The 15,040-nt window shown below is 48.4% G+C and overlaps 1 protein-coding gene across 1 annotated transcript in view; it reads left to right on the top strand.

Moving 5' to 3' along the window:
* Positions 1-244: 244 nt before the first annotated feature.
* Positions 245-15,040, top strand: part of LOC144141235 (dipeptidyl peptidase 1-like) — a 44,882-nt gene continuing 30,086 nt past the window's right edge. Inside the window, exon 1 of the mRNA XM_077672794.1 lies at positions 245-481. Within this exon, the coding sequence (XP_077528920.1) occupies positions 322-481 (160 nt within the window). The 5' untranslated portion in view covers positions 245-321. The remainder of the gene's footprint in view (positions 482-15,040) is intronic.

Consider the following 15,040-nt stretch of genomic DNA (forward strand, 5'->3'; position numbering starts at 1 on the left):
AAAAAGCTGTTTTGCGGTCTCAGCAAAAAAAAGAGCACCTCAAAAACGCCTCACGCCATCTATCTGTACGCCTTATCGCCGGTACCTTTGGGTGTTTATGGTCTTGTTTTCTTATTTCGCTTGGCGGCCACTTGAAATCGAATACTCATTATCGGGGAGTTGGTGCCGGAGTAAGCGACGGCACTTGTGACTGCTTATCAGAATCCTCTCTAGATAAAAGAGGTGCAAGAAGAAGTTAAAAGTAGCATATTCCTTAGTAAACAAGGCGGGCAGTCGACGGCGAATTCGCCCTGAGTGAACAGTCGCCGACTTACTGCGAACATGAGGGGTCTCGGCTTAGCTTTGCTGGCTTGCGGAGTCGCGTTCGCGGCTGCCGACACACCGGCCAACTGCACCTACGAAGAGACTCGGGGATGGTGGACGTTCACCGAGGGCCCCCGCACGGGTGATCGGAAGATTGTCTGCGAAGACTGGACTCCAGGTTGGTTTCATTATTGTCTAGTTTTGAGGGTACGGATATTGGTGCAAGTAGTCGCATCGTAGCGCATCATAGAAGATCTTAAATGTGTAACACTTTTCTGACACATAATGGGATCTGAACAAAACGAGTATCTCGAATAGCAAGCAAAAAAACAAAATTAGAGGCCGCATGTGTCGAATCACTTTTTTTTTGTCTTAGACCTTCAGCACACTAATAATTTATCTTATTCGTCTGAGTGAAGTGTCATTTTCACCAATTCGACTTGCACTAGACAAACCGTCTAAGGCGCCATGAGAGCTCTCAAGCGCCTCTTGCTCACGGTCTGAGCGTTGTTTTGGTATTTACGTACATGCCACGCTTGCTCCCCGCTCAATATAGGTCTGGCATTCTCTGTCAACATTACAAATATCACTACGAGCACAACCACCATATTTCATTCGGTGCGAATAACACATCGCAGCAGTAACGTATTTGCTATGTTTTATTTAAACGGCGCTCACTAAGCTTGAATGCGCTGAGTCTTTGAATACAGATATATCTACCTGACGAACGGTCGCCCAGGTTGTATGATATTTGGTCGAAGGATGGTGTGACCGCCACGAGGCTGTTCCAGCCCTTGCACTCAATAAATTCTGTAACATGATTGACAATCCAGCGCGCAAAAACACGGCACAAAAAAGAACGAGAGTTAGACAGGACAGCGCTACTCTCTAACTCTCGTTCTTTTTTGTGCCGTGTTTTTGCGCGCTGGATTGTCAATCATGAACATTCACCAACTCGCCCAAATCACAGTCCTCTTGAAATTCTGTAACAGTTAATACGCCAAGACTACACACCAACAAAAATTAGGGTTTGCGCAGTGACAATGTAACTATGCTTCCCAACCTGAACAAATTGACTATAGCGTTCCACACTATTCTTATTCTCGTCCTCTATATTCTTCAAGGAGAATCCTGGTTACACGCCTTTCCTTCAAAAAACACTCACACTTGATTTCGCGCCAGGTCGTATCCTTTCTACGCCACTAGCAGTTTAGTATATAGTTTCTTACGATAATATCTAGGGAGGAATCTGGCGCTGCGATCGTGGCCGAAACGGACGTGGTGGTTAGAAACCTGTTCGGATTGACGCTCGGCGTCTTCACGGAAATAGCTGTGTGTTGGATCTTGCAGCCAGCTTCATGTTTGTCTCGGTCTCGCATGAACACCCTTGCTTATATACGGTGTTACAAAGAACTCAAAAATACGCTTCTCCATGAAGAGAATGGCACTCGTGCGCTGACGCCGCGCTGAGTGGAAATGCTCTACACTCTTATGCAAGGACTAAAATAAGGACAGCTGTTAGTCTTCGCGGGCAAAGGTTCATCTTCAATGGGAGTGACTGTAGCAGAGTGTGTGCCGTGTACACAAGTTCGGACCAACTGTTCGTCCCTGCCGATCTATAAGGAGTAACGGGAAGATCAAACGCATGTATTTAGTCTCTTTGCTGCGTCGTTAGTCCCCTAATGGCATGGTCGTTCCCATTTCCCGCGTATGTATGTGGACGTTTCAGATTTCCGAAACACAATTCATTGCAGTCAGTAGGTTCTTTACATGGTGCCACTGGAAAAAATCTCTATGTTAATTATAAAACAAAGCGCCTAGTGTCAATCGAACGGCGGGTAATGGCAATGAGCGGCGATGCGTGATCGACGGACCCTTCTCGGCGAGGTTATGTTTATACCGTGAGTAAAGTTTGGTTTCCCCCGACGTCTGGTGTCGATCAGGAACCCAATCGCCCGGGCTCCGGTTGATTTGGCAGGATGCAAGCAGGGCGATGGTGTTGAAGTTCTTGGAGACGGCGGTCGAATTGACGAACTCAAGGCGTTTGGGTTGATTAAATGAAACGAAGGGTTTATATGCAGGTATTTACAGTGGGAAAACTCGGTACATGGATAATAAAGGAAAAACTGCAAACTTCAGCTAGACGCTAGCTCCGAGTGCGCTAAAATCACTCGAGCTCCTCAACTTCGTCTAACTCTCCTATTCTCGGAGCGTACACAAACCGCTCGAGAAACCACGGCCGAGACTCTGTCTCGCCGCAAGATCCGTCTAGTTGCCCGGTGCGGCGCTGCACCCTAAACCTCCGACGCGATCTTAACCTCGACTAGGGGACTCCCAAATCCCAACCTAGCTTTAACGGTCGAGACTCCTTGTCCCGCCTGGAACTGCCAGCTCAGCGCTCAGACAAGAACGATTTTCAACGGCCAAGTTCGGCCTTATAAAACCTCGAGATCAACCTCTCTCGGGAACACCCCTGTAGCGTTCGCACACGCGCAAGGGAGTGCCTAAATTTATGTACACAGCTGTCACTCAGCACGCCACGGAATATTCAATGAGGCGCCGCCATCTTCTGGTCAACGGCGCGCTCGCGAACGAGGAGGTCGTGCGACCCCGCGGGGTGAAAGCGAAAGACGGCGACAGTGCGTCATGCTGCTCAGGGCGCGACAATGGAGACACGCCGTTAATACAACCACCTCCGCACGTCGAGCATACGTTCCTGGAATCCGGAACGTCTGCTCCTGGAATCCGGAGCTTCTCAATGGGCGATTATTCTTGAGGTATGCGGTGGGCCAGACGATCCGCCTCCCGTGCGCGCCGTGACGAATTAGCGGTGGTTGCGGCGCAGTGTTGGCAGTGCTACGCCGCCAGACAGAGCGGCGGGTTCTCACGCGCAGCTCGGGCGGGTGGCCGCTAATCTCATAAGTGGACCTTACAACTCCCCCCTTTAAGAGGGTTACTGGAGCTCTTGGTTCAGTCAATCTGAAAAGAATTTAAAAGGGCCACTCCTTTCATCTCTCCTTCAGCAATAACAGCGGAACAAACAAAAAAACACGTGGAAGGAGCTAGGTATAACCACAAATGAGCCGCTTTCTATTTCTGCAGCTGATCCGAACTCTTTCTCGCCTAAACTACAAACACAACCTATCGACAAGCCATTCAACAGGGATGGAATACTCTAGAAAACCCAAAACACACAAAAAAAATTCTAAAAACACTAAGTGCGGGTAAAAAGAAATTGGGTAGTGTCTCCGGAGCGCGTAAACGCCACGAACAATGAGACAACTCAACCTAAAACAGTGATGCGCGATATAACTGCAAACACGCACAATCATTCCAGCACTCGACAACAAGAACAAAAGGAATAAGGACTGGCAAAGAACATGGGCAATTTTGCAGTCAACAAAAATAAAACTTCAAGAAAGTTTGCATTGCCACTATGCGCACGCGCGCAAATGTTCTCCTTGACGGCGTAGCCTGATAACGTCCCTTCAAGAATGTTCGGCTGTGCTTTCGCTCACTTGCGGTGCACAGAATGTTCAGTTCGGTACGCGGATCGATCAATTCGGTGCACGGATCGAGCACTCAAGGACTCTCGTCGCGCACAACTGCGGCACACACACACACACACACACCGCCAACGAAAAAGGACGAGTGAACGGGAACGTTCACGTCCGTCGTGGCAGTGTTAAGGCTCGGAGGCAATTCAATATTAGCCTCCCCAAGCAACAATCTGAAAGCAGGGGAGTGCATTCGCGTACTTCCAGCCCCCTCTGCAGATGATCCAGACCGCGTAGCGTTGCAATGTCAACGCAAGTCTCGACAATTTAGCCACATGAGGCGAACACAACCTCGGGGAAGACGGAGTGGTATGGCAAAATGCGACTTCGCTTCCTGTCCTATAGGCCAAGTGGCCATGCCTCTCCCATGCCCCAACGTAAGGCAATGCTGCGCAGGCAGCGTGAGCGAAGGGTTGGTGCTGGTGCGTAATGGCGGCCCGCGAACGCGACGACCTTCTCGGCATCATGCTTTCCCTTACGCACAGACTGCCCCACAACAACAACCTCACAAGCACCTGTCACTACCAAAAACCGCTCGTGCACGCTAGGTGCATTCTGAGCAGCGGCCTGAGAAAGACAGTTTTTCGGCTGTCCCAGCATGTACTCATCCTGGCAAAACTGAGAACTAGGGCCTGTGACACACTGCCAGGCCGCAAAACGTAGTGCGTCAACCCTCCCAGCGCGGCTCCCCACTAAATCTCGGTAATGGCCGCAACCAACACTAAAGCTACGAAGCTCTATCTCGGCCACCGGTTTCGCGAGATCGCCGATTGCGTCTCGTTCCTCGCTTTCAACTGTAGCTGCCTCCTCACACGGTTTTTCCCTCTCCTTCACAACCTCCTCGGGATCTCTCATTCTTGGTTTCGAAGAATCCACGCCTGCGTTTTCGTGTTCTCCATCGGCCTCCTCGGTTACACTCTCACCATCAAGACTACCAAACCCACGCGACATATCCGTATCGTTCCTACCCTCTTTAAACGTTCTGAGCTCCTCATCTTCCGTCTTTTCGCGTTCTGTATCACTTCCTCTTCCATTTTCTACATGTTCAACCCAGTCTACCTTCTCAGCTCCCTTATGCGCCTTTAACTCCTGCTTTTCCTCAGCCCGATCGTCAACTCCGTCTCTTTTTCGCTCCGTCTCGTCACATGCTTTCTCGTCTTCTATCTCCTTTCTCATCTGGGCGAGCTTCTGTACGCCCGACACGGAGTTCGCTTTCTCGTGCAACTTTCTAGCGTAATTGGGAGCGCGGCGGGCCCCAAGACTTTCCTGCGCGACTCCAGTCTCCTCCGGTCAACCGATTAGAATTTGGGTACTGCCCTTGCCGGCATGTTCAGCATGCATTACACAGTGTCCGATGCAAAAGCGGCTGGCGGCTCTACACCCGCAACAACGGGGCTACCACTTGACTCTGCTCCTATACCGGACGCGCTCGCTTGAACACTCCGCGTGCTCGCCTCCCTTTCCATGCAGCTGTTCACGGCTGAGCCGCTCGCTTCCGGTGCGCAGTCACGGCCGCTTAGCTCGTTATCGCGCGGCTTCAAATTGAAAAACGGGCTGCCCCCATTCAACTTTGCTGTCAGCGCGTAACTGGGCCTGTTCGAAGGGTTCTGTCTCATGCACTGCAGCTCCATTCCCAAACTTTGCCTGCGAGGCTGCTCGTCATGTTCGAGCATCACTTCATTACAACGCTCTACGGTATCACCGGCCGCGCCTACCTCGTCGCTCCACACCCCAATGTCCATCTCCACGCTTTCGACATCGGCAGAAATGCTAGCCTCGTTTAGGGAGTCACGGCTGCTTGCTTTGTCATCGCAATGTACAACCTCCAAACACTGGCCGGAACCATTCAACTTCGCTGTTGCTATACAACTAGCTGGGTCTGTGCCCCATTGTTTCTGCTCGCGGGTATCCGAGCGCAAGGGCGTCTGCCTTCTCCGCTCCAGCTCCAACTCATACCTTCGCAACCGCTCTTCAGATTCGAGCTTCCGCTTTTGCATGCGCTTTTTAAATTCTTGCGCTGCTTTTCTCTCTCGTTCTTCGAATTCACGCGCTCTTTTCTCTTCTCGCTCTTGAAAATCCAACTCCATTCGCCTAATAATCATTGTTTCGGACACCGCTTGGACCACCCCTCCTGCCGCTGTTCCTCCTTGAGGTGGTGCCTCAAGCGTCTGACCGTTTTTGCCTCCTTCCGCCATGTTCGCCAGCATGCTCCGCATGACTACCATGCAACCCCAGACTCAGCCTACACCACCACAATGAAGCGCAAGAAATCCCACTCACCCGCACCTTCTGTAGTCGGCTGCCGCGTCGTTGGCCGCGTGCGCTGGCTTGGTTCTGCGGCTCCACTCCACGCGGAGCTAGGCCGGTGCCGACGAAGACGTGCTTGCGTTCGCTTGCTACCCTTGGCTGTGGCCTGGTGTTCTCTTCTGCCAAATCCTGTCGGCTGCGCCAGTAAAGATTGAAGTCCCCGAAATCCGGTGTCAATCAGGAACCCAATCGCCCGGGCTCCGGTTGATTTAGCAGGAGGCTGGCAGGGCGATGGTGTTGAAGTTCTTGGAGACGGCGGTTGAATTGACGAACTCAAGGCGTATGGGTTGATTAAATGAAACGAAGGGTTTATATGCAGCTATTTACATTGGGGAAAACTGGGTACATGAATGATAAAGGAAAAACTGCAAACTTCAGCTAGACGCTAGCTCCGAGTGCGCACAAATCACTCGAGCTCCTCAACTTCGTCTAACTCTCCTATTCTCGGAGCGTACACAAACCGCTCGAGAAACTACGGCCGAGACTCTGTCTCGCCACAAGATCCGTCTAGTTGCCCGGTTTGGCGCTGCACCCTAAACCTCCGACGCGATCTTAACCTCGACTAGGGGGTTCCCAAATCCCAACCTAGCTTTCACGGTCGAGACTCCTTGTCCCGCCGGTTACTGCCAGCTCAGCGCTCAGACAAGAACGATTTTTAACGGCCAAGTTCGGCCTTATAAAACCTCGAGATCACCCTCTCTCGGGAACGTCCCCTGTAGCGTACGTACAGGCGCGAGGGAGTGCCTAAATTCACGTAGACAGCTGTCACTCAGCACGCCACGGAATATTCAATGAGGCGCCGCCATCTTCGGTTCAACGGCACGCTCGCAAACGAGCAGGTCGTGCGACCCCACGGGGTGAAAGCGAAAGACGGCGACAGTGCGTCATGCTGACCAGGGTGCGACAACAATGGAGAGACTCGTGCGGCACTCGCCCTGACGCCGGTAATCCCACCACCTGCGCGCGTCAGGCAGACGTTCCTGGAATCCGGCGGCACTGTTTGCTTTCTCAATGGGGGATTATCCTTGAGGTATGCGATGGGCCAGATGATCCGCCTCCCGTGCGCGCCATGACGAATTAGGGGTGGTTGCAGCGCAGTGTTGGCAGTGCTACGTCGCCAGACAGAGCGGCAGGTTCTCACGCGCAGCTCGGGCGCCTGGCGGCTAATCTCATAAGTGGACCTTACACCGTGTGTTGCATACGATTCGGGCGAGGTAATAACGGCCAATAAAAGATTTCAAGCTCGTAAACAATACAACAAATATTACTGACAATAGCAAACGTTGATCCCCAAGCGTAATGAATATGTGTTTCACAGACGAGAAAAAACGCATTAGTGTCTGATGACAACAACTGCAAAATAAAAATGCTCGCTACAGGCAAGCGTCGTGAAATTATCTTTTACACTCGGTATACGTAATTGCATTGTGCACCAAAGCTATGACAATGGTGCAACTGCTGTAAAACCCAGTTGCATCGCCCAGTCCCGATCGTCTAGCGACGCTAAGTGAAGTATTCAGGCTATCTAACACCAAATTTGATTTTTCCGATGCAGGAAAATTTGGTTTGTTTCGCTTAACTGACACTCACACAGACGACTGCTTTCACACACGATACCTAGAGCACTTAGCGCATGTATCGAACACTAAGAATACACTTAGTTCGTGCTGATTTGTGCGTAAACAATTGAGTCGTCCGATCACCCTGCAGTCTATCTCAACAGGCGACGAGTTTATTGCTCTTTACGAGAAAAAAACTGATTGTGAGGCTGTACTTAATATAGAAATGAGCAATGGACCCTCAAGTTATCAAAGCGCTAAGCGCAAAGCGCAAATCGCGGGCAAGGTCGCTTGCATGGATAGAAATTTCGGCACCAGTTGCAATGAATCCATCACCTGAGACAGCACTACACGCTGTACACTTGAAAATTACCTTCTCAACCACCCGTCCGGCGGCGCGGTGTAGTGGTAGCCCACACTTTGGCAATAAAAAATAAATTACAAACAGTCGCTTTAGCAAACATTGAAAGAAAAACCCCTTTCCACTTTTCTGCCCTGTAGCGTATGTCTGGCGTTCGGGCACGCCAATACCGTTCGCTGTCCTGGTAGCCCTCCAGTGGCGTCCCTAGATACTTAACGGGACTGGTTTCCCATCTCACGTTGGCAAAAAATTCCGGTGTAAAGGACCAGTCCCGTTTCCTGAAACCAAAACATTTCCCCCAGTTTACCCCACTACATGTGATTGACCCAAAGCGTTTAACAATGTCCACCACTTTTGTAACACTTTCCTTAGTCGTACAGAAAAGAGCAATGTCGTTTGGGTAGACCAGAAGTTTTACCTCTGCCTCGCATAGCTTAAACCCGCGAATGTGTTCACTTTCAATTATATTTAGGCAGAGCGTTTCGATATACAGGCAGAAAAGAAGTGGGGTCAGAGGGCAGCCCTGGCGCACCGACCGTTAAACGCTAAGGGGGGCCCCCGCGTCTTGTTTACAAATAATCTTGGTGCACTTCCGGTACGCCAGAGCCACCTCCTACTTGATGACTCTTCCAACGTTCACATGATCTAAAATCAGCAACAATAATTCATGGGACTCACAATCAAATGCTTTCTCCAAAACAAGCTGGAGAACAGCCACGCGAGCTCGGGCAGCGTCGCAGCATTCCAGCACACATCTCGCCTTGTGTGTGTTTGAAACAACAGTGCGTCCTTTTATGCCACACGTCTGGTGTGGCCTACAATCTGCTTCATGACTGTTTGAATTCTTTGTGCAAGCACCTTCATAAAAATTTTGTAATCGACATTTGTCAAGGATATAGGGCGATATGCTGTTACATGTTTAAGTTTATCCGTGTCCTCTGTTTTAGGTATGAGTATCGTGTGCGCTTCTCCGTAAGAGGGTGGCGATGCCTTTAGTTCGAAGGCCTCGTTAAATAGTGCTGCCAAAAGTGGCGATAAATTGTTTTTGAAGACCTTGTAAAAGGCTGCAGTTAATCCGTCTGGACCCGTGACTTTCCGTTGTACAAATTATCGATCGCACATTCAACTTCAGCAACTGCAATAGGCTGGCCTAAACTTGCTTTGTGGTCTTCATCAATCCTTGGGAAAGCACTGATAAACTCGGTTTTAAAGGCCTCCACCTCAACCTTGCGGAGGGTGAACAAATCTTTGTAGTAGTGATGAAACGCCTGTTCAATCTCTTGCTGATCACCCGTCACCCGTCCTTCCCACTCTATCTCCCTTGTATGATTACGTCGAGCATTCACCCGTTCAATACCCAGCGCACGCTTGGTAGGGGCCTCTGCACCGGCTAATCGGTCCACTCTCGCTCTCACGAAGGGCTCCCCGGTAGAGTTCATCGTAAAGCGCCTCAAGTTTCTGTTTCATTTTTATGATATCCTCACTAAACACCCCAGGCGCATTGCACTCTTCATGGATAAGTTTTTCTAGGTTTGACCTTAGTGTCTTTTCAATAATTTTATGTTCGTATCGTACGACAGTGGACCTCTCAATGGCCCTCATTTTTACCTCCTGTTTACACCACTCCCATTGTTCACCGATTTTATCCTTTTCTATTTTCCGAATGAAACCACTCCCTTTTTCAAAAAACATTTCATCCCTAAGTAACTTATCATTTAATTTCCATAGCTCCCACGTGAAAGGATTGGTCCATTTCTTGCATCCTAGATTACACACCACCAGGCAGTGAACTGGAAATGATACAGGCTTTACTTCGTACCCTTCACATTTTTCAATTAAATCACACGATACATACACTCTATCCAGTGTAGCGTTATGCAAGTGTTGCACTGCTCGCGTTTGAACGTACAGAAAATGCATCGTGCATTTGCTGTGTTTATCACGTCATCTACATGGGAAAGGTGCCGTAGAGATAACCTTTTTCGACGCGTCAAGGAGGGCGGGTTTGGGTTGTCGCACCTGTTTGTCCGCCAGTTGGTGAATAGGTTTCTTTTTCTTCGCGATACAAGCGATCCTTTTGTGCGAACTCTTTGCCAGGTGCGGCTGTCTCAAGCACGGCCGGAATTTGTCGTATCCAGTTTGCCCATACAGGGACGGATTTCAGGATATTTTAAAGAAGTTGTCATGTCACTCAGGTTTCAGTCAACTCAATTTTTGATGGAATATTTGAGTACAGTGTCACGTAGAAAATTATGTAAAGATGTTTGCCACAGTCTGTTCCCGATACCGCGATATAGAGAACTGTACAAAGAAGGCCCAGGGCAGGATGTACTGAAAAGAGTTAAGGGTATGGCTGTAAAACCGGTGGTGAAGTCCCTTTTTTTCTAACTTTATTCGGGGACACTTACTGTGCCAACATGGTTAAAAGAAAAGGGGTTAGATACACCGTGGGGTACTGACTGTACAATTTGTAAACAACCGGATAACATAGACCACGTTTTTATACACTGCTGGATGGCGGTTCACTTTTAGGATGTTCTGGGTACTTTACACAAAGACTTCCCACTTACCCCGCATGGTATACGGTATTTACCCACAAAGAATAACGAAGGAGTCCCCAACGATTTAATAAAGCTTCTTGGCCTTCACAGCATATGGAGGGCGCGTCTGGCGTGGCTTTATGGTGACGTGGATGCCCGACCGGCCCGGCAGTTTCTGCGGGAGAGTGTCACGCAGTTCGTTGAGGGGCTGAGAGTCCAGGAGCGAGTACCAGATTGGTTTGATTTGCTACAGCCGGTAATTTCTCTAAAGTGATGATTAAATGACAAAGCCTAGACGGAGGCACGGCTGGTAAGGTAATGTCGGTGTGTATTTTACCAAGTGCAGTGTGGTTATTTTTGTGTTGTAAGTGTGTGTTGAAGACTAGTAATAAAGAAAAAAAAAGGTGTAGTGGTAGCCCGTCGAGTTCCTTGCGTATTTTTGCGGGCGTCGGCGGTTCGATCTCTGCTGGTAGACGTGTGTTTTTTTTTCGCGACTCTTCCAATCGGGTGGCCGAATAATCGTTGGCCCCCTCACATTTAGTCCCCAAAGGGAATAATTATTGTGGCAAAAGCCGTTAGTCCCCACAAATGACTTGTAGTCATTTTTGCCTAAGAGTGTATATACAAAATTGCGGATCAGGTGGGGTATCAATTCATTGTCGGCACAGCCAGATCCGAAACACAAATTATGGTGTCGTGTGCGAAGACTTTGCCTGCGAATTAGGAGTTGCGGCACCGCTCATTCGGCAGAACAATGTATTTTTGTAGCTGACGAAGAGTGCGAACTGTTTTGGGCAGCCACTCTTTCAGTCCAAACGCCAGATCCTAAAGCGTAGACCAACCGGATCGGCAACCGATCGTAACGCTGCTTGATAAATCTCACAAATTCAGGGTAAAATGACTTTTTCAAAAGTAAAGGTTCTGTTTTTACCAGCACAAAAGCTTCTCTATTATAGAAACTAGAAGCGCCTCATTTTTAGAATGAGATTTTTTAAAAGCAGGAATCACGTCTAGTCGGCGGAAATTGGCGAACGTACTCTAGAAACATCGGCGACTCCGCGGCCGCTGTTTATCGAAAAGCGCCATTTTATTTATTTCGCCTAACACCATTCCTGGGGAACCACATTTCTTGGGCACGTAGTAATTTGTACATAGCGAACCGCGCAGTAAGTCTTTTCTGTTACAAAAACTTGATATGCGCATCCGTAGCCACGATCCGGTTCTACGATATGGTTCCACTGCAGAGTTCTGCAATATATACAAGTTGGGAAAGGGCGCTTCAGAATGCCTGGAGCGCGGGCCCCCTGCTCCAGCGAAGCTCAGGGGCCAGTTTACTGGGGCTCCCCTAGGGGACGAAAACTAAACTTCTCTAAACTATAGCTCAATACGGAAATTTTTGTAAAATAATGCTTGCTCATTGCAATAAAAGAGATAAAATAGGTGTTACCTACTTATCTTTGTAGCGTTTTCTTTTTAATGTTTTATGACTTACAGCAGCAGCCCCAAGCACTTGGGTGCTACATCAATTTTCTGCCGGCAAAAGACAGGCTAGTCAGTTTGCCCCGATCTTGTGTCCCAGCGCAGGGGGGCCAACCGCAGACCAGCTGTTGATACGTCGGGCCTATTGAAAGTTTCGCGAGTGGTAAAAATTGAGCAACTCTGCTTTCACTGCTACCCATCGTTCCCATCGAATGTTAAGCGCCGTTTAGGAGTTCGCGGTGCCAGTAGCACCAGATTCATTTAGTTATTGTTTGAAACTCTATGCAATTTCAATATCCTTCTTGAGGGATATCGCTATCATCCACAGCGCCCACAATTCCGTGGAACCTGCGCATTAGGTGCGCCCAAAACAGAAAAATGTACCGGTTTCCAACGACTCCCGCCATATAATCACTCGACTCCACAGATATCGGTACCTCCTTAAATGGATGCCTAGGCACTGCTTCTCTTCATTTATGCCCTATTTCCCCCAAAAGACCATTTCAACCAGCAGCATTTCGTACTTCCTAATCTCGGGAAATACCGGTAAATAAAAGGATTGTTTCCGTAGTTCACGCCGTATTCGATTTCGCCCTTTTTCACCAATACGCACGCAAGTTCGTGGGAGTTATGTAACCCCGAGCTTCCCTCTGTGAGTTCCACGCTTGAAATACTGTTGCCATTTGGACTCTCACCAAGGCAGCTTTTCTCGTTATAAAAGCTTAAGCACTTATTCTGAGGGCAACTCTTTGCCCATTCGGAGATTTCTGGGCATGAGCGATGTAATAATCTCCCCCACGACTCTTGCGATCCGGTTCCTCAGATAACCATGGTCATCAATCTTTGTGTTACGAGGATCTTCTTATCAGAAAAGCTATCCCCACTCTTATCTCCAAATAGAGCATTAGCTTGCCGCTCTCCCTGTTGACGGCAACGTCTGGGTAAATCCTAGTATGGTTTCCTTACTGCAATTTAAAGAAGCCTGTAGTATGCATGGCACAAATTGTTTACATTGTCGCTGTCTGTACCTCCATTAACCAGATGTTCTGACCTCTTGGAAACGACAGGCCAGTTCAATTTCCCTGTCGCTTACCAAGCTTCTGCGCATAGTCATATTTGTACCACAATCCCCTCCTACAGATGCTCAACGACCTAAAATAGACAGCACCATGTCAGCGCATTTTATCAGGCGAATCACATTTTAACGGTTAGATTTGTGTTTTGCAATGCAGTGGACCCCTACGTACTTCTGGTGCTTTCATACTCATGCTACTGCTATCAGGGAGTAGTATCAGTATGAAGTAGGAGCCGTAAATCGAGTTGTCCTTGACAGATGTTGTATTCATGCGCAGAAAAAAAAGTACCACTGTTTTCGCTGTTCCACTGCGCGATATCTGTAAGCGGGAATCACGTTGAATCTTATTCAGTTTGGTCGTTATGACCTTATTGCTTTGCTTCTACTTCCGGTGTAAATTACATGCGAAAATCACGCGAATTGTAAACAGTGTACGGAAGGTAATTTATTTTCCGCGTAAGATAAAAATGGATTGTGCTTTCCGTTGCTGTAAAATGGTAAATTTTAGTAATGTTTTTGTTCTGGGGGGGCGAGTGGGGGGAAAAATGCTACGCCGCTCCTAAAAAAAGAAAAGGTTCGATCAATTTGCCACAATATACCACTCCATGTTGTATCATTTGAGTGGGGGGGGGGGGGGGGGCGGGAAGGAGGCCCTAAAACCCGTTAATTTCCACAAAAACAACGAAAAGAGTTTACGCGCACTGCAGAGGTTGGTACTTCCTTGTCGTCCTTCCGAACATAGTTTTAACAAGTATGCCTTCTGTGTAACAGCAACTCTCCGAAAATTGTGATAGCTTACTACACCCGGAAAGATAGACTTTCTATTCATGAAATACAAAAATAGGCCTCGCGGCGAGCACCAAGGTTCTAAAAACGGAATAAACATACAGTGCAGAGCAGTGTTGCATATATTAGGTGTGCGTGTGATATAAAACCAGAAACAAAATCACCAAGAACTCAACGCCGAACGCAGTGTCGTCCGCAGGAAGGGGGAAAGAAGTAACAGTCCGCGTCCCCGAAATTTTCTAACCCAGGGCAGGGGGGGGGGGGGGTGTGCGAGGGGATGGCGCTGAAAGCCGGAGAAACTCCGCCTCTCAAGAATTATTTACTACCCACATTTGTTTTTCTGTGTATAAGGTGGGCACTCGCCACCTTCGGCTCCCATGTATGTTCTCCCAAGCAAGGAAGTTTCGCCCATTGGAAAAATCAGTGGCGACAAACACAACAATCGCAAAGTTACGTTCTGGACAATGTTATCTCCAATATGACAAGCATCAACACTTTTTACCCGCGTATTCCAGCTCACGTTTTGTACTCGAATGCATTTTTACGTGACAACCCCACAATTGCACAAATTACAACAAGAAGTACGTCTTAAATGCAGGAGATTGCTTCTATGCATGCGTTTACACAAACGAAATAAAAGAATTATAAAAAAATCGCGAAAGAATTTTCTTTTTATAGCTTGTCATTCACGAAGGTATAACCTAACGTGTCATGTGAGTCAGGCTGGCAGATTGGATCAACTGAAATAAATCTAAATACCACGCACGATATTTATAGGTATAGACGCGACAAATGCTACAATTTTATGCTAAAATGTACTTGCTATTCCAGTTCACAAACTATAGTTCTTATAGATGGTAATCTCTCACGTCAGCTGGCGCTGTTGGCTTTGTGGCTGCCTTAGGTGAGATGAAGACATGCATCAAGTTATGTAGGTTGTCATCATAGTGAATCGAACCTGCGCTGCCCCCAGCCTATGGTTCGTATCCCCAGGTGTCGTCGGGAAATGATTCAGGTGCCCAAACCGTGCGTTCAAGCCGGGCAGCCCAGCTGAAACTGGTGCTAGCCGCGGC

Source organism: Haemaphysalis longicornis, unplaced genomic scaffold (genome assembly GCF_048455015.1).
Source record: "Haemaphysalis longicornis isolate Haplotype H1 unplaced genomic scaffold, Haemaphysalis longicornis Haplotype H1 scaffold_6, whole genome shotgun sequence".
NCBI classification, from domain to species: domain Eukaryota; kingdom Metazoa; phylum Arthropoda; class Arachnida; order Ixodida; family Ixodidae; genus Haemaphysalis; species Haemaphysalis longicornis.